Raw genomic sequence first — 23,603 nt, forward strand, 5'->3', positions numbered from 1 at the left:
TTAATATGATATATCTATTGATGCCATCTGTTCATGCCTCTAATCTTTCTCAGGACTCCCATATGTGCGGTCTCTAGTCTTTGGTCAAGTGTTTTACTTCTGACCCAGCTCTCAGATCCATAAGTTAAAACTGGTTTGAACACTGTCTTGAATACAGCTAATTTAGTGTTCTGACTAATTTCTCTCTTATTCCATATGAATTTATTCAATTGACTTCCTATCATACCAGCTTTGTTGATTCTGTTGTCTATTTCCATATTTAATTTACCATCTTCAGTAAAAATCATGCCTAAGTAGCTGAAATACTTGTTCCACAGGTTTCCTGTTTCAAAACACAGCTGACATTTTTAACAATTCTACTATTTTCATTGTCTTTGTCTTTTTAATGCTGACCTTCATACCATATCTATTATAACAGTTATTCAATTTAGTCAGAGACTCTTGCAAACTTGTAGTGGATTTATTTAGAAATATAACATCGTCCGCATAAAGCAAAGAGCTGACATTAACATCTCCAATTCTGATATCATGTTTAATACCACTTTCCTTCATAATGTGATCCATATAGATAATGAATAACAGAGGGGATAATGTACATCCTTGTCTCACACCAGATTTAACATTAAACCATCTTCCTGTACTTCCTTCAATTCTAACTGCTGACTTACAACTCAAATAAAGACTCAGTATTGCTTGATATAATGCCCCATTGACATCATATAACTGTAGTATATTGAATAGCTTCTCTCTTGGCACCTTGTCATATGCCTTTTCCAGATTGACAAAACTTAGATACAGATCTTTGTTATATTCCCATGCTTTCTCAACTATTTGTCGTAAAGTGAATATCTGTCCTAACAGCCTCTATTTGGCCTGAATCCAGCTTGTTCTTCACCAAGCTTTTCTTCCACAATTCTTCTCAACCGTTTCTCAAGTATACTTGCATAGATCTTGCCAGGAACACTCAGTAGGGAAATACCTCTATAATTCTCACATGCAGTTTTATTTCCCTTTTTATATATGGGTACTATGAGAGCTCTACTCCAATCATCGGGAATTCGTCCCTCTGTCCAGGCTTTCTGAACTATGCAGTGCAGCCACTGTAAGAGTACTTATAGCACCATACTTCAGCATTTCTGGTTGAATATCATCTATTCCTGCTGCCTTTCCACATTTCAACCCTTGGATGGCTTTTTCTACTTCAAGTATGGATATGTATTCCTGAATGTATGCCTGTTGAGTGTTTTTTACCACTGTGCTCTCACTGCTTGTTTCACTTAGCAATTTTTCGAAGTAATTACTCCATACTTCAAGGATATCTTTTTCTCCTGTTTTCATGTCACCTTTATCATCTCTAACTCCTTTTACAGCCACTCTTTCCTCCATTTCTAAGCTTCTTCAACAACCTCCAGAATATCTTACCACCTTCTTGATATTTATTTACTATATTCTTGCCAAAGTCCTCCCATGACTTTTGTTTAGCTAGTTTTACACAGTGTTTAGCTTTCTTACATTTTTCTGTGTATTCTCTAAGAGCACAAGCTGACTTATTTGCCAGGAAATTTTGATATACTTTCTTCTTTTCCTTCACTGCCTCTTTAACTTTCTGTGTCCACCATGGAGTTCTGATTTTTCTATCCTTGCAGACAACCTCACCACATGCCTCTCTGGCTGAATCAATCAGGGTTTTCTTCAAGGTTTGCCACTGAATCTCCAAGGTTTGGTTCCTGTTCTCAAACTCGTTCATTTTTTCTTCAATAATCTTTGTGTATTTTAGTCTACAGTTCACATCTGAGAGCTGCTCAACTTTTATTCGCTTTAAAACTTTCTTACATGTTATTCTTTTCAATATGAAATTCAATTTTATCCTGCTCAAGACTAAATAGCGATTGCTTTCGATTTCAAATCCTCCAGGGAGAAAACAACTCTATCAACAGTAACATAGTCAATGAGACTTTTCTTATTCTTTGCCTCCTCTCTCCATGTGAATTTGAGCACAATTTTATGTCGGAACATTGTGTTAGTAATAACCAGTCCATTGTTAAGGTACTAAAGATGCCTTTGATACTAGTGTGAAAATATGATGGCATAGCAGCCATCAATTTCCTGCTTGAACTTTTTAACCATATACTATATACTGGTGAAATTCCAAATGGATGGAAGACAGCATCATAATAACAATTCTCAAAAAGGGAGCTAAATGAAGGTGTGAAAATTCTCTCTCTCTCTCTCTCTCTCTCTCGGATCTCTCCTCATGTCTGAGGACTGATGACCTTCCTTATGATGCTTCACCATTTCTTTCTCCCCTGTGGTTCTGTTAGTGCTTGTTCTAGTTTAAGTTCAGTGATTCTTGATATTTGGTCAATCCACCTGTTGGGGAGTTTTCCTCTTTTTCTTTTCCAACATGGTTTACCATGGATGATTATTTTTTCCAGGCAGTTGCCTTCCCTTCTACATATGTGTCCAAAATATTGCAGTATTCTCTTTTCAATTATATTTATCAGTCTTGTGTGGATATTCAGTTCTTCTAGGATACTTTTGTTTGTTCGCTTTTCTGTCCAAGACACTCTTAACCTTGCAGAGGTCATGCTGGTCTGACAGATACATACAAATTATTTATTCTTACACATAAATAATTTGTTTAGCTTGGAGGTCATGACTAGCTGCATGTGTGTATGTTATTCCACACTGTTTTTTTGCTGTCAGTCTGGTTTAACACGTGTCACGTAAATGTTTATGATATTTGACAGTAAATTGTATCTGAGAGATACCTCGAGCTCCGATGTCAGTGTAGTATTGGTATAGTTTTTATTTCTTTGTTCTTTGTTCAATAATTTCTAGATTGTAACTGAAAATATATAAAAAAGACACTCTTAACCCTGCAGAGATCGTGCTGATCTGACAGACACATACAAAATGTTTATTCTTACACATATTCAGCGTATAGCTTGGAGGTCACGACTAGCTGCATGTGCGTATGTTATTCCACACTGTTTTTTGCTGTCAGTTTGGTTTAACCTCCAAGCTATACACTGAATATGTGTAAGAATAAACAATTTGTATGTGTCTGTCAGATCAACATGATCTGACAGACATTTACATTTGCATGACATGTTTGTGATATTTGACAGTAAATTGTATCTGAGAGATACCACGAACTCCGATGTCAGTGTAGTATCGGTATAGTTTTTTTTTTTCTTTGTTCTTTGTTCAATAATTTCTAGATTGTAACTGAAAATAAATAAACCATCATGTATGATATTTTCAGTGTTTTTTTTTTTTTTAAGTTTTATCGCATTTAAGCACATACTAGTAATGAATGTATCTCTCAGATACATGTGACCCACGCTGCAATTTTTTAGACCAGGGTTAACAGTCTTCTCTAGCGCCAGAGCTCATATGTCTCAATTCTTCTTCTTCTGTCATCTTTTGTTACTGTCCAAGACTCAGAAGCATAGAGAAAGATCAAAAAAAAAAAAAACTAAGGTTTCTACAAGCTTAATTTTTCTCTTTTTTTTTGAGATCTGCCTATTTTTCCAGATCTTAGTTAAATCAGTCATTGCTTTCTTAGCTCATGCTATTCTTCTTTTTTACATCCATATTTTTTTATTATTATCACTCCAAGGTAGTTGAAATGGTCGACAATTTCAATTCCTTCTATATCTATCTCTTCTGCATTGTTTAAAATCATTATTTTGGCTTTATCTTGATTTATTTGTAAACCTTGGCTTTCCCATTCTAACTGATTTAGGATGGATTTTAATTCCTCTTCACTTGTTGCTATTATCACTATGTCATCTGAATATCATAGGTTAGTGATTGTTCGGCCACCTAATTTAATGCCTCCATTCCACTTTTCTAGAGATCTTTCATTATAGTTTCGCTGTAAAGGTTGAATAGTAATGGTGAGCGTATGCATCCTTGTCATGATCCTTTTTCAAATTGGAATGAAGGGGAACAATGAGTTTTTCAATTGTTACTGCTATTATTATTATTTGACACCTCCAGGGAGTCTAAAGACTCATCGAGGGAGAGTGTGCCAACAGCATCGAATGATTGGTCCCCCCCAACTACTAACCGTGCTCAAACTTACTTAACTGAGTCATTAGTAGCAGAGGCTCTACCAATCGACCAACCTGCTGTTACTTGATTTCCTTGATATAAGTTCTTTACGAGGGTTATTAGATGGTTTGATATTCCTGATTCTTGCATGATATCCCATAAGATATCCCACCTCATGCAGTCAAAGCCCTTTGAGTAATCTATAAAGCATAGATGAAGGCTTAAGTTGAATTCTCTTGCTTTTTTGATTATTTGTCTGATGTTAGATATATGATCTCTAGTCCCTTGACCTTTTCTGAATTCTGCTTGTTCTTCTGAGATCTGATGGTCTATAAAACTTTGTAATCTCTCTCCTTAATAATGTGTAGTAAAATCTTGATGGTATGTGAGATAAGGGCAATGGTGCGGTAGTTTTCACAGTTGTTGTGATTGCTTTTTTTTTTTTTTTTTTTAATTGGGATAATGGTGGAACTAGTCCAGTCATTCGGCCACCTTCCAGTCTTCCAGATTTTGTTGCATAAATCATGTATTAGTTGAATGCATTCTCTCCAAGGTTTTTCAGCATTTCACCTGGAGCTTTGTTTTTCTTTAATTTTTTGATTGCTTGTTCTACTTCAATTTTGAGGTTCTCCAGTTCTGTTTCCATGATTTCCACAGCTCCTTCATCTTCTTGTTGAATAGCTGGGTCCTTGCAAAGATCGGTGCAATACTCTCTCCATCTTCTGGCTGTCATTAGTGTCATTTAGGATCTTGCCGTTTTCCTCTGCAATTATATTAAGTTTTGGTTTGAATTTCTTGGATATATCCTTAACCTTCTTGAATAAATCTGTTGTTTCATTAGAGTTAGAGTGTCTTTCTATTTCTTTACAGATGTCTTGGATATAGCTATTTTTATCTTTCTGATAAGATTTCTTAATAGTTTTATTCAAGTTCAGGTAATCTGGGTTTTGCCAATCTATTGTTTTAATTTGTTTCCTTTTTTCAATTAGTTCTAGGGTTTCTTTTGTAATCCATTGACTAGCATTCTTCTTTTTTACTGGGATGCTCTTGGCTGCAGATTTTGCAATGGTTTTGTTTAAGGTGTGTCCAATATGATTCAACTTTATTCCTGAGATGTGCTTTTTTGTTTCTTGAGCTCTGAAAATTATAGACCCATAATATAGGTATAGATATATTATAGGTATAGAAGCAGTGACATTTTTATGCTTTATACTAATGCCAGGAGTATCCGAAATAAAGGAGATAAATTGGTGGTGCTGATAGCATCAGCCTGGCCAAAGATTAGTGGGATCTCTGAGACGTGGTTGACAGAGAATGATATAATAACAGGAATTGAAGTAGAAGAGTACAGCATTTTTTGGTAGGATAGCAAAAGAAAATGTGGTGGTGGTGGAGGAGTACTGCTTGTGATAAGGGATGGCATGTCCTCTAAAAGTGCAGGCTTTCGAAGGCAGTGACACTAATGGTTTTGAAAGCATATGGTGTTAGGTAGAAGTGGCCAAGACAGGATATCTGGTGAGTTGTTGCTACAAACCAAGGAGCACAGTGGCTGGGGAGCAGGGGATGTTTAGACAGCTGAGCTTGCCAAGTGCAAGAAGAATGATTGTTACAGGAGATTTTAACTACAGCAGTATAAGCTGGGAAGAGGAAAATGAATGTAGTATATGGGGATGGAATTTCTAGAATTCTTGAGGGATAAATGTCTTAGGCAGCATGTAATAGAGGGAACGAGAGGGTTCAAGAGTTTTGAATTTGGTCATAGCATCAGAAGAACTGATAACAAGTGAGATGACATTTCTCCCGCTAGTTGGAGAGAGAGAGTGACCATGTGGTTTCGACTTGGAAGATGAATAGACATGCAGGTGTATCAGAGAAAAGGGAACATATGTGGAATTATAAGGCGGGTGATTATAATAGTCTGAGGTATCAACTAGGGACAGTTACATGGAGGGCAGAATTGAAAGGCCAGGATATTATTAGTTCTTGGGAAATTGTAAAGGAATATTTGTTAGCAGCATTAGTAAGCTGTATTCCACGAGTGAAGAAGAGGACCCAATTTAGTGTAAAGTGGATGACAAACAATATCAAACAGGAACTGCAGTTGAAAAAGAGATTATGGAAGAGATATAAGGAGAGGGGTAGAGGGAAGATGCATGAAGAATATAAGATGCAGGCCAGGAGAGTGTCTAGTATGGTGAGGAAAGCAAAACTGAAATATGAGAAGAGATTGGCATTAAGATACAAAGAAACTCCGATGGAAATTTTTAGTTATGTGGCCAGTAGGTGGAGAAATTATTGTGGAAGAATGACATTGCGGAATAAAAATAGGAATAGAGTGCCTGATGCATAAGAAAAAGTGGAGTTGTTCAATGAGCACTTTATTGGAGTATTTTATCCTCAGAAGAAGGTTTTAATACTAGATGGATAGGTCAGGTTCAGGGTTTAGAGGTGCAAGAGCAGAGTGTGTTCCAAATACTAAGTACTCTGGATATTGGTAAAGCTGTGGGACTGGATGGTATTTCACCACAGGCTTTGAGAGAATGTACTAAAGAACTGACAGCTCCATTGACCTGAATCTTCAATAAAAGTCTAGCTACAGGAAAGGTACCTAAGGAATGGGAAGAAGATAAGAAAGTGTTGCTGCAAGAGGGTGGTAGCAGACTGGAAGTGTCTAATTATAGGCCAGTTTGTGTGTCATCAGTAGTTGTTGTCTTCGAGAAATTAGTAAGGAACTATATACAGATTTGTGGGCAGATGAGGGTAAGGTTATCTGGGAGATTCAACATGGATTTGTTAAGGGGTGCTCTTGCTTTAGTAATATGATTGCCTTCTATAATAAAGTGAGAAGAGTAGCTGATGAGGGAAAAGCATGATAAGCTGATATTTATGTTGAAGCACATACATGGGTTTAGATGTTGGGTTAGTCAACTGGATTCAGGATTGGCTGTCTGATAGGTATCAGAGAGTTTGGTATGGTGGGGTACTATCAAGGAAGCAGAAGGTTACAAGTGGGGTTCCACAGGGCTCAGTAATGGGACCTGTGCTGTTCAACCTTTTATATCAATGACATTGTCAATGGATTGCAAGCGGATATTCAGTTGTTTGTGGATGATGTGAAGCTGGGAAGGGTTATCAGTAATAGTGCAGATTTGGCAGCCCTGCAAGAAGATTTGAATAAACTATATGGGCAAATGAATCTGGGTATTGGTTTAATGCAGCAAAATGTAAAGTCTTGAAGTTTGGGATCCATCGATGGGAGGATGCATACTCGATTGGAGAAGCTATTATTATTATTATTATACATATCCCCTTTTCTGCCTATCGACCAATTTTTGCAACCCACAAATCTTCAACCTGTTCTCATAAGGTTCATTCCACAGACCTGCTATCATCTTGGTCACTCACCTCTGGATTCTCTCCACCTCCTCCCCATCAAGAAGAAACCATGGCATCCATATCTGGGCACAGTAATCTAGATGGGGTCTTATCAAGGCTCGATACAGAGGAACAATAACTTGTTTGTCTCTGCTTGTTAAAGTATTTTTCAGAAGCCAAGTGATTTGATGAGCTGATTTAGCCACTTTTGCAATGTGCCCCCCTAAACTTCAGTTCCCTATCCACCAACACTCTCAAATCCCTGGCCTCATCAATCTCCTGGAGTATGGTTCCACCAATGTGGTATACCGCTGCTAATCTTTTCATCCCCAAATGCATAACCTTACACTTTGCCACATTAAATTGACATCCATTTTCCCTAGCCCAGACCTCTAAACTATCCAAATCATCCTGTAAAATTTTGACATCCTGTGCACTCACAATTGCTCTACCAAACTTTGCAGCATCAGCAAACAAGTGAACACTTCCTCTCAGATCCTTTACTATATCATTGATGAACAAATTGAAAAGTAGTGGTCCAAGAACAGAGCCCTACGGCACACCACTAGTCACAAGCCGTCTTCTGGACTCAACTCCTGAATAAACCACTCTCTGGTATCTCTCCATCAACCACCCTCCTATCCATCTCACCAACCCTATATCCATACCCATCTGCTCCAGTTTACTGATTAGAGTTCCATGTGGTATCCTGTCAAAGGCCTTTGCAAGGCCCAGTAGAATCACTGTAAACCCATTACCCTTATCCAGTTCAGCAGTCACTGTGGTATAAAACTTGAGCAAGTTACTGAGTCATGATCTACCCTTCACAAAACCATGTTGTCCCCCATACAATATCCTATTTTCATCTATCCAATCCTGTATTCTTTTCTTGACTAATTTCTCCAAGACCTTGACAATGATTCCTGATATGCTAATCGGTCGGTAATTTACAACAGCAGTCTTGTAACCTCCTTTATGCAGTGGAACTATTTCCCCCTCTTTTCACCCTCTATACTTTCCTCTCTTTCCACCAGCTATACTGGAGGAAGTAGGGGAGTCAAGAGATCTGGGGGTGATGATGATGATTGATAGAAAACTGAAATTTAGGGAATATATTGCAAAGGTCATATAAGTAACCCAGAAGATTGCTGGAATACTGAGAAGGATGCTGACCTGCAGAGATAAAAGAGTTATCATTCTGTTGTATAAGACCCTGAGCAGACTACACTTAAACTATTCTCAATTAGGTCTCCAGGATTTGAAGGAAGTATATTAACTGGGGAAGGGGTATAGGCAGGTAAAAAGGATGGTTTCAGGACTGCACAATGTTAGTTATGAGGATCGGCTGAGGGAATGTGGACTGCAGAGTTTGGTAGATAGAAGAAGGTGAGGTGACATGATTGAGACTTTTAAACTGCGAGGTAGTTACAGGGTCGATACAACTTTCATTCGGTGGAACAGCGGAAAAAAGCGATGACAAGGGGCCATCCCTTGTAGTTGCAAAAGGAAAAAGGAAGCTGTGAGCAAGACAGGTGATGAGTGGTTTCTTTGCTGGAGGGTGGTTGAACAATTGGATGCATTGCCTGATAGAGTTGTGAGAGCAAGAACGGTCAATGAGTTCAAGGAGTGGTATGAGAGACTTTGTGTTTCCTAAGAAGGACCTCCTACAATTAGTCTTTTGACTCCATTGAAGCCTGAATAATAATAATAATAATAATCTATTACTATAAGCTTCATTTGATGTAAATAGGAAGCCACATAGCTCACAGAGTGAAAATAATGCGATTGGGTTGGAAAAACCCAAGTTCAATTCCCATCTAGTAGACAATCTTCATAATAGTTTTTTCAGCCCAAAGTTAGTTAGTCAGTCTCCAACAGAGACAACAGGGTTTTCTGCTCATAAACTTAGTCTCTCTCTCTCTCTCTCTCTCTCCTGCAATAGTGACTTCTCAACAAATGACTGTTTATCCTTTTACAAATCTTAGTTAGATTCATCCAGCTCATGGAATACTATTGCAAACTTACTTAAATTAAGGGGATATTAAATCCCACATAGTTTTAAAACCGAATAAGAAACTCAAAGATTGGAATCAGAGAGTTTCTTGCCGAATATAGTAAACTATAAAGTATAGTAAACTATAAAGTATCGGCGACACTAGCGTTAGCCAATGCAAGTGATCCTAGTACATAGTACAATATCAGGCAACTCATTGCAAAGGTGGAGGAAGAAGTTCAGATCACTATTCTTAGGTATTTTCCATAATGTAAAAACACATTTCCTAGGAAATGAATGCTGTTATTACATTATGGAGGGAGGTCACTACCCAGACCGGTTTCAGCCTTTTTTGAGGCTTCATCAGTGAGTAGCTAGACCTAATACCAAAGTGTATAGCGAAAAGAACTTATGTACTCTGCAAACGAGTTTTCCAAACAGGTGCAACCATTAAGTTACTTAAGTATAAAGAGCTAATAAGCTTCATTTCGGCAATGAAAACATTACTTAAATTAAGGGGATATTAAATCCCACATAGTTTTAAAACCGAATAAGAAACTCAAAGATTGGAATCAGAGAGTTTCTTGCCAAATATAGTAAACTATAAAGTATCGGCGACACTAGCGTTAGCCAATGCAAGTGATCCTAGTACATAGTACAATATCGGGCAACTCGTTGCAAAGGTGGAGGAAGAAGTTCAGATCGCTATTCTTAGGTATTTTCCATAATGTAAAAACACATTTCCTAGGAAATGTATGCTGTTATTACATTATGGAGGGAGATCACTACCCAGACCGGTTTCAGCCTTTTTTGAGGCTTCATCAGTGAGTAGCTAGACCTAATACCAAAGTGTATAGCGAAAAGAACTTATGTACTCTGCGAACGAGTTTTTCAAACAGGTGCAACCATTAAGTTACTTAAGTATAAAGAGCAAATAAGCTTCATTTCGGCAATGAAATTTCGGTTTTAAAACTATGTGGGATTTAATATCCCCTTAATTTAAGTAATGTTTTCATTGCCGAAATGAAGCTTATTAGCTCTTTATACTTAAGTAACTATTGCAAACTCTTTTTTACATGCACAGTTTTTGCTGTGATTCTTTGTTAATGTTTCCATGGTTATTATTAAGTGAAATGGTATTAGCTCTTCCTGCTTTTCTCAAAATTGGGATTTTTTTTTTTTTTTTTGTTTGCAGTTAACCTAATTATTATGTATTTGGTCCAACTTTAAACACACCATGTTCTTCACTAATCCTTTTAATTTTTCCAGCAGAACAAGCTTCCTCCATAATAAACATAACCAGCAATTACAATATATAGTTCTTTAGGGAAATCAACAATTTTTCACCTGTTTATCTAAGCTTCAGTACTAGTGTATAATGATTAGTTTTAAAACTTATCTTTTGAAAGATAGTAAGAATGAAAGTCTCATTTGATAATTTATTAAAAGTGGTGATATATATCATATAAAAAGACAAATTTAGTAAACTGAAATTACACGTACACATTGGGTGAAATTTAAAGCATACTCACATCCCACCTAACAGTAAGAGTACCAAACCTTCCACCACCACCTCTGATGTTAGTTGGATATAAATAGGGCTTATCCTTATCGGTATGATACTGTGGACTTGGATCACTTGGAGGTCCCTGACCAAGCTCATTGATTGCAGACACTCTAAATGTATATATACTCCAGGGTGAAAGGACATTTTTTAAGTACGTCTCTCGCCTATCTGTTTCTTCTATCGTTTTCCAGTCTGTTGTATCTATAAATGGAGATATATATATGTGTGTGTGTGTGTTAAAAAAAAGATAGCAATTGAGTACAGAATACATCATTTGAGGTTTTTCTTTCTTGTTCAAACACATACACATAAGTGATTAGCACAATAAAACTAATAAAAAATAAAAATAACAACCAAAATTTTATAAATAAAAAGAGTTTACTAGTATGTATAATAAGTAAAATAATACATCATGTTAGCTGCTAGTTATAAGTAAGCAGAATTAATACACCCACACATACATATTATGAGTGGAAAGACTAAATTCAAATCCCATGTATTAGTATTAGTAACAGTATTACTTACAAGAATCAATGGAGTCCAAAGAATCACTGCAGGAGGTAGAAAACTTACCACCAAAAGAAATATCAGCATTTAGAAAGCTATATAAGAATAAACAAATTATTGTACATGGTACTTCTTCAAGTCAACTTTAGACCTCTATTATGCAGATTGGTGGTGTTAAATGGAATAATAGTGGTGGTAGGGAAAAGTGTATTTTAAATGGTGTATAGTGTGAATTCTTTTGTGAATCGTGCTGCCTTTTTTCTCAGTAACACAAGTGCTATTTATTGGTTCTGCTTTTGGAGTTTCGTTGTTACCAAGTTTTGTTGGGTTACTGAGAAGGCGAGGTCACAGTCAGCAGCATTGCCGTGGAAGAGAAGATAAGTTTTTGCTACCTAGTATAGTTGAATATAGCGTTATACAGGTAACCCTCGTATAACACGGATGTTAAGTTCCACAGAAATGTCGTGTTATATAAATCGCATTATGCAAGACTTAGATCACATACAAAAAGTAGGGTTACGCTCCGAAATCATTTTTTTTTTTTTTCACAACAATGACATATCCAACAAAAAAATATTTTTATTTAATTCAGGTAATTCATGTAAGTTAAGAAAACATAAATTATGAAACAAATGCATAGTATAAAATTATAAAAAAATATAAATTGTATGTAAACTTCATTGCAAATAATGCATAAATGTTTTAGGCAAAATAAAATAAAGTGCATATTTTAATCTTTCATAGCACGAGGATTTGAGGATTGGTTAATAAACATTGGTTTTGTCATGTAATCACCTGATGCATTACTACAAAACAGTAGAGTAATTCTATCTTTAGAAACTTTGAATCCAGGAGCTGATCTTTCATTTTACGAAATGGTGTAGGTGCATTTTTTAATTTTTTTTCCCAATATGACCCGGATTCATCCGCATTGAACACCTGGTCTGCACTATTAATGTTTATAAACTGTGAGAGCTTTCTGTTTAATAAGATTTCCATTCAAAGGAATTTTCTTTTGAGTGCAATCTTCTATCCAAATCATTAGAGATTTTTCCGAGTAGAATATTGCGTACACGAGCAATGCATTTTGCACTTATCGTTGACCCAGCAATAAACACTTTCTGGGATTTTATGTGCATTTTGTTTGTTCGAATTGTTGATTCATTTAAATTTAAACTCCTTGCAACAACTCCTGGTTTTTCTCCATTTTTCAACTGATTCATGATTTTAATTTTTTATAGGAGAGAAATGAATTTTGTTTTCAATGTTGGTTTTTCCCTTTCGTTGCAGTTCATGGCCATTACTATAAGAATAAATTTTTTACATAAAAAAGCATCACATATTGTATGTAGCTCACCAGAAAATAAAGTGCTCAGCTTGAGATGAACACACTTGTGATTTTTAATGTGCTTTCCTGGCAGAAAACGAAGACAAATTTTCACCAATAAACACTTTATACGGTAAATAATTGACGTACATGTGTGCTAAAGGGTATATATTTCCGCTGAAATAAATTCGCTACTTATAACTACATGTGCAATATGGGCAGGCGCAATTTAACGAAGATAAAATTTGATTTTTAAGTCCCGTGACAAAAAACATGAAAAGATAAAGGGTTACTACAATTTGTAGATCGCATTATATCGAAACTGCGTTGTATAAGTACCGCATTATACGAGGGTTACCTGTATTTATATATATATATATATATATATATATATATATATATATATATATATATATATATATATATATATATATATATACGTTTATATTCAGCATTTATTGAATTATATATATATCTGTGATACAATGCTCATATATATTTTTTAGAGATTAGTTTAGTAGTTACATACTTGTCAGTAAGGAATGATGGCAGATGCAACTGATCGCAAATGGCATGTCACCGAGTCCTCCGCCATTTAAGAACTCTATTATATGTAATATAATAAAGGACTTTGTGGCAAGCGATTGTGGCATGTATGCTTCCCAGGAGTTGGATATGTGGCAGGTGAGAGAAGGGGGAGTGCGTATATGCGCAAAATGCAGACAGTGGGAAGATTTTAAGGAATTAGATATATCGATAACCAACCTAGTTGCTTCAGGGATGGGAAATGAATGTCAGAAAATGAATAGTGTGATAGGAAAGAATGATGAACATGAGACGAGTAATGTGATAGAAGAGAATGACGAGCGAAGTAGGAATAAGAAAATAACAGTTGGGAGTGTGGAAGGCTTGAATGACTGTGAAGTTTACGGAGATGGTTTTGATTGGGTAAATGAATGGTGAGTAAGAGTGACTAACATGCAGAGAGAGAGAGAGATGAGCTGAAAGAGGAGGTGGAATATCTTGTGAACGAGGTGAGAAGTATGAAAGATGAGATTAGGAGAATGGAAGAGATGTATGCAAGGTGAATCAGAGTAAGAGTGAGCAAAAGTTTTGGGGATTATAGAAGAGGAGAGCATAGAAACAGTAGAAGACAAGGAATGAGAGAGAGAGAGGCATGGGAATGATAGAAGATGAGAGAATGGGAACAGTAGAAGAGAGGGAATGAGAGAGTTATGTGAATGATAGAAGAGGAGAGAATAAGATAAGTGGAAGAGAGGGAATGATAGAAGAGGAGAGAATGGGAACAGTAGAAGAGAGGGAATGAGAGAGAAAGATATGAGAATGATAGAAGAGGAGAGAATAGGATGAATAGGATAAGTGGAAGATATGGAGTGAGAGAGAGTTATGGGAATGACAGAAGAGGAGAGAATGGAAACAGTAGGAGAAAGGGAATGGTAAAAGGTGTAACGTATGTGACTCAATGATCCGTGGTGTGCAAGATAGGAGCGTTTGCCTGGAGGAACAATAGAAAATGTGACTATGGCAATTAAGAGGGGTGAAAGGGTGGATGAGATGATTGTGATGGTAGGAACAAATGACTTGAGAGGTAATGTAAATTTGGTAGCGAGAGATATGAGATTCTTGCTTGAGGTAGTACGAAAGAAGACACAGAGAGGAAAGATAGTGTGCGTGTTGCCTAGGTATTATTGTCACGAGCTGAGAAGAAGAGCAGTAATATTGAATAACATAATAGCTAGAATATGTCAGAAGACAGAGGATTGGAATATGTGGATGCTTGGAGAGCGTTTGAGGACAGAGAGGAATTGTATGTGAGAGACTGCTTACATTTGAAGGAGGAAGGATGTAGACATCTAGAGAGATTGCTATTCTGAACGAGTCAGTGTGTCAATGCAGGGAAACTAGAATGCCCAAGGTGGATGGTAGCAGGGGTGGCCTCTTGTGAGAAAGGGTACTTGGGAGAAGGGGGAAAACATCAGGTAGCGCTGAGCCCAGTGGAGTCTAGAGGGGATAATGCTGGGTATAGAAATAGTGGCATTTTTATGCTTTATAATAATGCTAGCAGTATCCAGAATAAAGGAGTGGAATCAGTGGCACTGATAGCATCTGCCTGGCCAAAAATTATTGGGATCACTGAGATGTGGTTGACAGAAGAGGATATAATAACAAGAATAGAAGTAGCAAGTTACAGCATTTTTCGAAAGGACAGGAAGGGAAAGCATGGTAGTGGAGTACGGTTTATAATAAGTGATTACTTATGTCCTCCTAAGAGTTTAAGCTTTGAAAGCCAGTGACACTAATGATTTTGAAAGCATATGGTGTGAACTAGAGATAGGAAAGATGGGATATTTAGTGGGGTGTTGCTACAAACCAAGGAGCACAGAGTGTGAGGACCAGGAGATGTTTAGACAGTTGAGCTTGGTAAGTGCAAGAAAAATGATTGTTCTTCTTTGGGAGATTTTAACTACAGCAGTATAAATTGGGAAGAGGAAGATGTATGTAGCAATAAGGGAATGGAATTTCTAGAATTATGGACAAATATCTTAGGCAACATGTAATAGAGGGAACAAGAGGTTCAAGAGTTTTGGATTTGGTCATAGCATCAGAAGAGTTGATAATAACTGAGATGACATCTCTCCCACCAGTTGGAGAGAGAGTGACCATGTGGTTTTTGACTTGGAAGATGAATAGACATGCAGGAGTATCAAAGAGACGGGAACATATGTGGAATTATAAAGCAGGTGATTATATTAGTCTTAGACAGCAACTTGGGGAAGTTTCATGGAGGGTGGAATTGGAAGGCCAGGATATCATTAGTGCTTGGGAAATTGTGAAGGAATATTTGTTAGCAGTAATAGTAAGCTGTATTCCACAAGTGAAGAAGAAGAGCACACAATTTGGTGTAAAGTGGATGAAAAACAATATTAAACAGGAGCTGCATGTGAAAAAGGGGGCTATGGAAGAGATATAAGGAGACAAGTAAAGAGAAGATGCATGAAGAATATAAGACACAGGCCAGGAGAGTTACTAGTATTGTAAGAAAGGAGAAACTGGAATATGAGAAGAGATTGGCCCTAAGATCCAAAGAAAAACCTAGGGGATTTGTTAGATATGTGGCCAGTAGGAGGAGGAGAAATGACTGTGAAAGAATGATATTGTGGGATAAAAATGGGAACAGAGTGACTGATGCAGAGGACACAGTAGAATTGTTCAATGAACACTTTATTATAGTATTTCATTCTGGAGGAGTTAGTTTTAATGCTAGAGGAATTGCGCAGGTTCAAGGTTTAGAGGTACAGGAGGAGAGTGTGTTTCAAATACTGAATACTCTGGATGTCAGTAAAGCTGTGGGACTGGATGGTATTTCACCACTAGTTTTGAGAGAATGTGCTAGGGAACTGACAGTGCCTTTGACCTGGCTTTCCAATGAAAGTCTGGCTGCAGGAAAGGTGCCCATGGAATGGAAGGAAGGTAAGATAGTGCCACTGCATAAGGGCGGTAGCAGACTGGAAGTGTCTAATTATAGACCAGTTTGTGTGTCATCAGTAGTTAGAAAGATCTTGGAGAAAGTAGTGAAGGACCGTATACAGCATTGGGCAGATGAGGGTAATGTTATCTTTGGTGGTCAATATGGATTTGTGAGGAACCACTCTTGTGTTAGTAATATACTAGCCTTTTATAATAAAGTTACATGAGCAGTAGATGAGGGGGAAAGGTATATACTGGCATTTTCTTGTATTAACAAAGACATTTGACAGGGTGCCAAATGATAAGCTGATATTTAAGTTGCAGCACATGGGTTTGGATGTCAGGTTGATCAACTGGATTCAGAATTGGCTGTCTGATAGGTATCAGAGAGGTTGCATATAGTGAGGCAGTTTCAAGGAAGCAGAGGGTCCCACAGGGCTCAGTACAGGAACATATATTGTTTAACCTTTATATCAATCACATTGTCAGTGGATTGCAGGGGAATATTCAGTTTTTTGCGGATGATGTGAAGCTGGGAAGGGTTATTAGTAATAGTGCAGATGTGGTAGTCATGCAGGAGGATTTGAATAAGCTAGACAGATGGGCAAATGAATGGGGTATCAGTTTAATGGCAAAATGTAAGGTCTTGAGGTTTGGGACACATCGATGGGACTCAGCATACTCTATTGGAGGAGATATACTGAAGGAAGTAGGGATAAACAAGAGATCTGAGGTTGATGAATGTTAGAAACCTGAAATTCAATAGACATATTGCAAATGTGGTGAAGGTAATGCAGAGGATTGCTGCAATAATGAGAAGGACGCTGACCTGCAGAGATAACTCTTTTATCAGAGTCTTATTCCATTGTATAAGACCCTGATCAGACCACACTTAGACTACTGTTCTCAGATTTGGTCCCCAGAATTTGTAGAGGATAAATGAACTGTTGAAAGGGTAGAGAGGTGGATAAGAAAGACAGTTTCAGGACTGTACAATGTTAGTTATGAGGATCAGCTGAGGGAATGTGGACTGCAGAGTTCATTGGATAGAAGGAGAAGTGATATGGTTGAGACTTTTATACTGTTGAGAGGTGGTTACAGGATTTACACTGGGGAGTTCTTTTGCTTGCTTGAACAGCAGGAAGAAGTGATGACAAGGGGCCATCCCTGGAAGTTAAGAAAGGAAACTGTGAGCAAGAGGGTGAGGAGTGGTTTCTTTGCATGGAGGGTGGTTGAACCATGGAATGCATTGCCTGATAGAGTGGAGAGAGCAAAAATGATCAATGAGTTTAAGGAGTGGAATGATAGAATTTGTGTTTCCTAGGAGGGACCTCCCACGATGAGTCTTGATAGACTTGTGTTTCCTAGGAAGGACCTCCCGTGATGTCTTCTGACTCCTTGGAGGCCCAAATAATAATAATAACAATAATAAATGCAACTGTCATTATGAACCAAGCAGAGTACAAGAGAAAAATGAATCAACTTCTTAAAGATCTCTCCACTTATCAGATCATAAACTGTGATCCTACAAAATCCTAAAAGAAAAAAGTGTAAAAATTATTAAAAAAAAAAGAAAAAAAAGTTGCATCCTGGCCTAAAGAAATTACCAAAAAACTTGCACTTTTATCATGTCAAACCATCCCAGATATAGGGGGATCCCTAAAATTCACAAAACTATACCTTCCTTCATTCAATATTAGCAGTTTAAAACATTAATAGAAAATCTAACTCTGACAGATTCTAGCATCATGGTCAGTTTCGATATCACCTTTTTACTAATGTACTTTGACAAAGACCCTTGACCTTATTAAGCCACTTTCCCCACCCACTCCCCCACACACAACTGAATTATTCAGATTCACTATATATGCAGGTTATTTCCTATGGAAAGAAAAATACATAAACAGCTAGATGGAACTGCTATTGGTTCTCCCTCCTCCCCAGAGTAAACATCTACATGGAGCATTTTGAAAACCAAATACTCAATACAGCTACACTAAAACCGACAGTTTGATTGTACTATGTTGATGATGTGTTTGCTGTTTGACCTCATGCTCCACACACATTAAATATATGTTTGGTGCATCTTAACAGCCATCCTAAAATAAACTTCACTATAGAAAAAGAAAGTAATAATAGTATTCTCTTTTTAGATAACACCAGTGACATGACTTGCTAATGGCTCATTATCCTTCTCCATTTACAGAAAAACCCCACTCATATTGGAAAGTAATTACATAAACAATCACACCACCACCCTTCCCAACAGTATAGTATCCTCTAAATGCTTACCCACTGAGTCAAGACTATTTGTTGGAGAGGAAGTTTGTCTTTAGTGGACTGGATAAATGCTAGTTTTAAGTGGAGCTTGAAAGTGGTTCAACGATTGTATTTTTTTAAGATTTTGGGTATTTTTTCTGATGTGCCCCAGACATCCAAGGCACTGAGGTTTCAATGTTTTTGAGTATAAATCCTTGAACTGATAGCATTAAACAGCGGAGAAGGAAATTTCAAGTATGGCATTCTTTAGAAGTTAGCCTAAAGTACTAACCATTCTCTTACAGGGTATTACTTTGCACTAACCTCTATAAGAGAAAGGAAACCAAATGGAATGCCTGTGAGATTCCAATTAATTTTGTCTTGTTAGCATTTGCAATTAATCCAGTGATTTTGCTGAATTTTTTAAAAATACCAAAAATGATGTATAGTGAATCATTATCCCTCAAAGTGCTAACAACATAATCCATATATGCTGACACTTTATGTTCCTTCATAGCTGAGGAACTTGTTATCGCTTGCACATTAAACCAATTATTGACGTCTGCAAAAAATGTTCAGAAAATGATAGTGAAAAAAAAAAAAATCTTGTAGTTAGTATTAGATACAAAAACAGGTCTTCAGCCATTGATCAAGGTATGATCTTTATTAGGTTTTCAAATGAGGATGGTATGGCTGGGTACAGATTAACCTGGTATGAGACCTAAGAATATAATTATATAATTACAATTAAATTAAAAAACCACATCCATAGAATTTCTCTACTGTTAAAATTTGTTCTTCTGCATCCCTTTGGATATTATATCAATATCTACCACATGTTGGTCAAATTACTGGAGAAGTTAGTAAGGGAAAAAATCCAGGAATGGGATACTATACTATATCAGGGTCAACATGGTTTTGTGATGGGTAAGTCGTGTCTCAATAACTTACCTTTTATAATGCAGTGACTGCTGAGTTGAATAAAGGTAATGGTTACTAAGAAAATGAGGGAGGAGGGAGGATCGTGTTTTGGTAGCATTAAAAATTAAGTCCTTGAGAATGGCAAGGAGATCATTATTTCAAACACAGATTAAAGTTCTTGAAGTGAATTATCTGAGCACTACAAAGGTTTCAAAAAAAAAAAGAAGAAGAAGAGAGGAGAGTACTGTGATCAGCAAAGTTATGAATAGAACTGGATGTGAGTTCTATTCATAACTCTTCCTCTCATTGATGTATAAGAGGAAGAGTGTATGTGACAGCATTGAGTCCTGGAGTACAATATCATTAATAATTGAAAAATCTGACAGAAGGAAACATTCATAATGACCCAAAATGAATGACCAGAGAGCAAGCTGGCAATCAATTCACAAAGGGAAGGAGGAATATCATAAGACAGTAGCTTGTTGTAAGAAGGTCTTGATACCAGACTTGATCAAATGCATTGGAAATATCAACAGCAACCACTTGAGTTTATCTTAACTTTTTCACTGACTGCATCCAAAGGTGGGTGAGTTTAGCTAGGAGACCTCCTGTAGAATGAATAATTGTGGAATCCATATTTGTGTTCATTAAATAACTGGTGAGTATATAAGCAGTGAAGCAGTGGCTGTTGATGACTTTTTTTTCCATTATTTTCAGATTACTGAGGTTAGAGAAAAAGAGTGATAGCATGTTGGCTGAATTTGAATTTTCTCTCTCTTTTTGGGAACAGACTTGATAAAAGCTTGCTTCCAAGCAGTTGGATAGACGCTACATGAGTATGACAGCTTGCAGAGAGATGATAACATGGGTGTGAGTTCTGGAGAACAAGCTTTTAATACAACTGGAGGAACAATCAGGAACAGGAGATGTATAAAGCTACTTAGTATTTTTTGATGCCCTTCTGTCAAAATTTTTGAGGAGGTATACTGTGGATAGTTTTCAGGGGAGGAGATCTGCCTTGATATCTACCCATTTTTGGATGAGATTCATGAACAGCCTTTCTAATACTTTCATGAACACGGCATTCTGACATATGACTGGTCTATAATTCAGCTTCTAGCTCTATCCACTCATTAGAAATCACAAGTTGACCACATCAAAGGGCAATGCTTATTTTTTGGCATCTTCCTTTTAGAATCCACAACAATGTTGTGTTGGAATCAAATTCTCAGAATTACTTTAATAACTCTAACTTAGTCACCCCTAACCTTTTGTCCAGTTTCCTCTCAGCACCCAAAGTGCTGATGAGTCTGCATGAAAAGTATACCTTACTAAACTGAACACTTAAAAACTCTGTTTATTTTTAGTGAATCTGATCACCTTCTACACCAAATTCACAAAGATTATTCTTTCATGGTCATTCATTCTTTAACTTGCTACATAAAAATTTCACTGTATTTCCACTGGAGTCTGTTCAGCTAATGTTTCATAATTAGTTTATCTTATTTATCTTAGCCTTCTCATTACTTTTCACGATATTGGATTCACAACATGCTCTTTTTTTAGGCAGATTCTCAGACACATTTACTAGACACAACATTAGTCCCTTCCACCATGTGCTGCTAAGGATATTGATAGTTCAATAATTCTATAAATTCTGTTTCCCCTCATCTTGCATAAATAGTTGCAAATTGAAATCACCTATAATGACAGTTGTCCCAGAATCAGGAAGATCTAATGCAGTTCACTGTCCTCTTCAGATGATTTTTTCTGTAGCAGCACCCAATTATGCATTCTGTCTTATTCACCTCTATTTCATATCAGATCACCCTGAAATCCATTGTATTAACTCATGCTACTACTGCCAATGGAAGTTTCTACTCTGATTGGATTTGACAAATATGAAATCAATAACAACACTTCCTTCCCTATACTATTTTGTCTGTTTTTCCTGAATATACAGAGCCCATCAAATTCTATTCCTATTATGATATCCTCTTTCAGAAAATCTCATTAATGCAAATAATTTTTTGGTCTCACTACATCTACCAATTCTAATTACTCCTTTCATCCCCATGATAACAACTACTTGGCTGATGATTATTCTGATAATGCTTAAAATATGACCAGTTCAAAGAAGAAGCCGCAGTTGATTCTTCCATCAAATCTTCCACTGCACACTTTCTTCAGTTTCACTTTTCTTTGTTGACCAAACAAATCTCACATTCCTGTGGCCAACCTAACTTATCATCATTTGCTTTCTCACTCTGTATATCATAACCCTCATAGTTATGACCTCTTAATTTAATGCATGAATCCACATTTTAATGAAACCCATTGAGACATATCTAGTTTCCTTGAATATTCACATTTCCTTTTTCACTGAACAAGAGTTTCTCTAAGCACCTAACCAATTCAAATGTAATGCATTCTTCAAGTAAAATCCTTTCAGCTATCAAAATTATTAACACATTTCTTCTGCAAACAAATCATTTCCTGATGTTTCAAAGATAGAAGAGGCAATCAGAAATGCTACTGATATATACAGCATTTACAGGGTGATTTGAATAGGCTACAGAAGTGTGGGAAAACAATAATGGCTATCAATTCAATGTTAGTAAATGTAAAGTTACGTACTTTTGTGTCATGAGATATTCAATGGCCTAATAGTGGAATTATGCTTGGAGTCACTGACAAAGCTAGAGACCTTGGCATTATAGTGGATAGGAATTTGACAAAAATTAAGAAATTATATTTTTGGTTTTTATGCCAAGAAATTATATTTTCAGTTTCATTCTTTATCCAGGTGTAAATAAACAAAGTTTGCAAGTGGAGTCACTTCACTTGACTGGGTTGCTTGTGTACTGAGGCTAATAACTTCATCTTGATTGCTTTAGTATCCCATAATGCAATGCACATATCCTTACAGGCATTATACATGTCTGTAAGGATATGTATATTGCCTGTAAGGATATGTACATTATGGGAAGGGCCACTGGCCAAACCAGTTTCAAACTTTATTTAGATCTCTTCAGCAAGATCCAGAAATGATACCAAAGCAGAAGTAATGCGAAGTCATATTTCCATCTACAAATAGCCAAAAGATGTCACACCTTATTACTAAAATACTCTGGATTACAGATAGATGTTTAAAGCTTTTTCACTTGGTTATACTATAAATTAAAGGTGCCAAGAAATTATATTCTCAGTTTCATCCTTTGTTTGCTTACACTTGGATAATGGATGAAACTTTTGTTCTTCCCCAATCTCTAATCATTTTATGAAGGTCCTTTTCAATCTTGTTCCTATAGAAACTTCTTGCTAACTTGTAAGTCTCTATCATATCACTATGCTTCCTACATCCGCTAGACTCTGCAAACTGTATTGTCTCAACTTTTCTTCATATTCAACATTCCGGAGATGATCAGAAACTATTTTGGTCAATTGACTCTGGATCCTCTCCAACATTTATTCATCAGTGTTGGACCAAAAGTGACCAAATATGTGCACAGTAGTCTATATGTGGCCTAATCATAGCCTATACAATGGAACCAGCACCTCCTTACTTCAACAAGACAGTGTTCTCTGCATCAATTTGTAGGGTTGTCCTCACAATTTTGGAAATATCTCCTCTACATTTCAGATTCTTATCACCTATCATGCAAGATCGCTTATTTCTTCCACCTTCAACATTATATCCCCACATCCTCCTATCCATTAGACTTTGCAAATTGCATTGCCACAACCTTTCTTCATATTTAACATTCCAGAGATCAGAAACTATTTTGGTCAATTGCATCTGGACCCTCTCCAACATTTATTCATCTTTCTGAAAACCAGGTGACCAAATATGTGCACAGTAGTCCGTATGTGGCTTAATCAGAGCCTTATACAATGGTCCATTGTATAAGGCTGGTTCCATTGTCAATGGAACCAGCATTGCCTTACTTCTATAAGTTGGTGTCCTGTGCATCAATTCATTGTTTTGTCCTCATAACTTTGGCCATATGTCCTCTAAATTTTAGATCCTTATCCACCATCAACACAAGATATCTTATTTCCTGAACCTCTAACAATATATTCCCACCAAGAGTAAATTTTAC

At 36.7% G+C, this 23,603-nt stretch overlaps 1 protein-coding gene across 4 annotated transcripts in view; it reads right to left on the minus strand.

Annotated features, from left to right (window-relative positions):
* LOC150110083 (contactin-like) overlaps positions 1-23,603 on the minus strand; it is a 690,381-nt gene that overhangs the window by 231,660 nt on the left and 435,118 nt on the right. For all 4 annotated transcript variants that reach the window (XM_090391236.1, XM_090391210.1, XM_090391218.1 and 1 more), the window contains exon 17: positions 10,963-11,198. In XM_090391236.1, coding sequence (XP_090247362.1) covers positions 10,963-11,198 — 236 coding nt within the window. The remainder of the gene's footprint in view (positions 1-10,962; positions 11,199-23,603) is intronic.

This window comes from Typopeltis vanoorti, chromosome 1 (assembly GCF_054136105.1).
Source record: "Typopeltis vanoorti isolate ZY-2024b chromosome 1, IOZ_Tvanoo_1.0, whole genome shotgun sequence".
Lineage (NCBI taxonomy): Eukaryota > Metazoa > Arthropoda > Arachnida > Uropygi > Thelyphonidae > Typopeltis > Typopeltis vanoorti.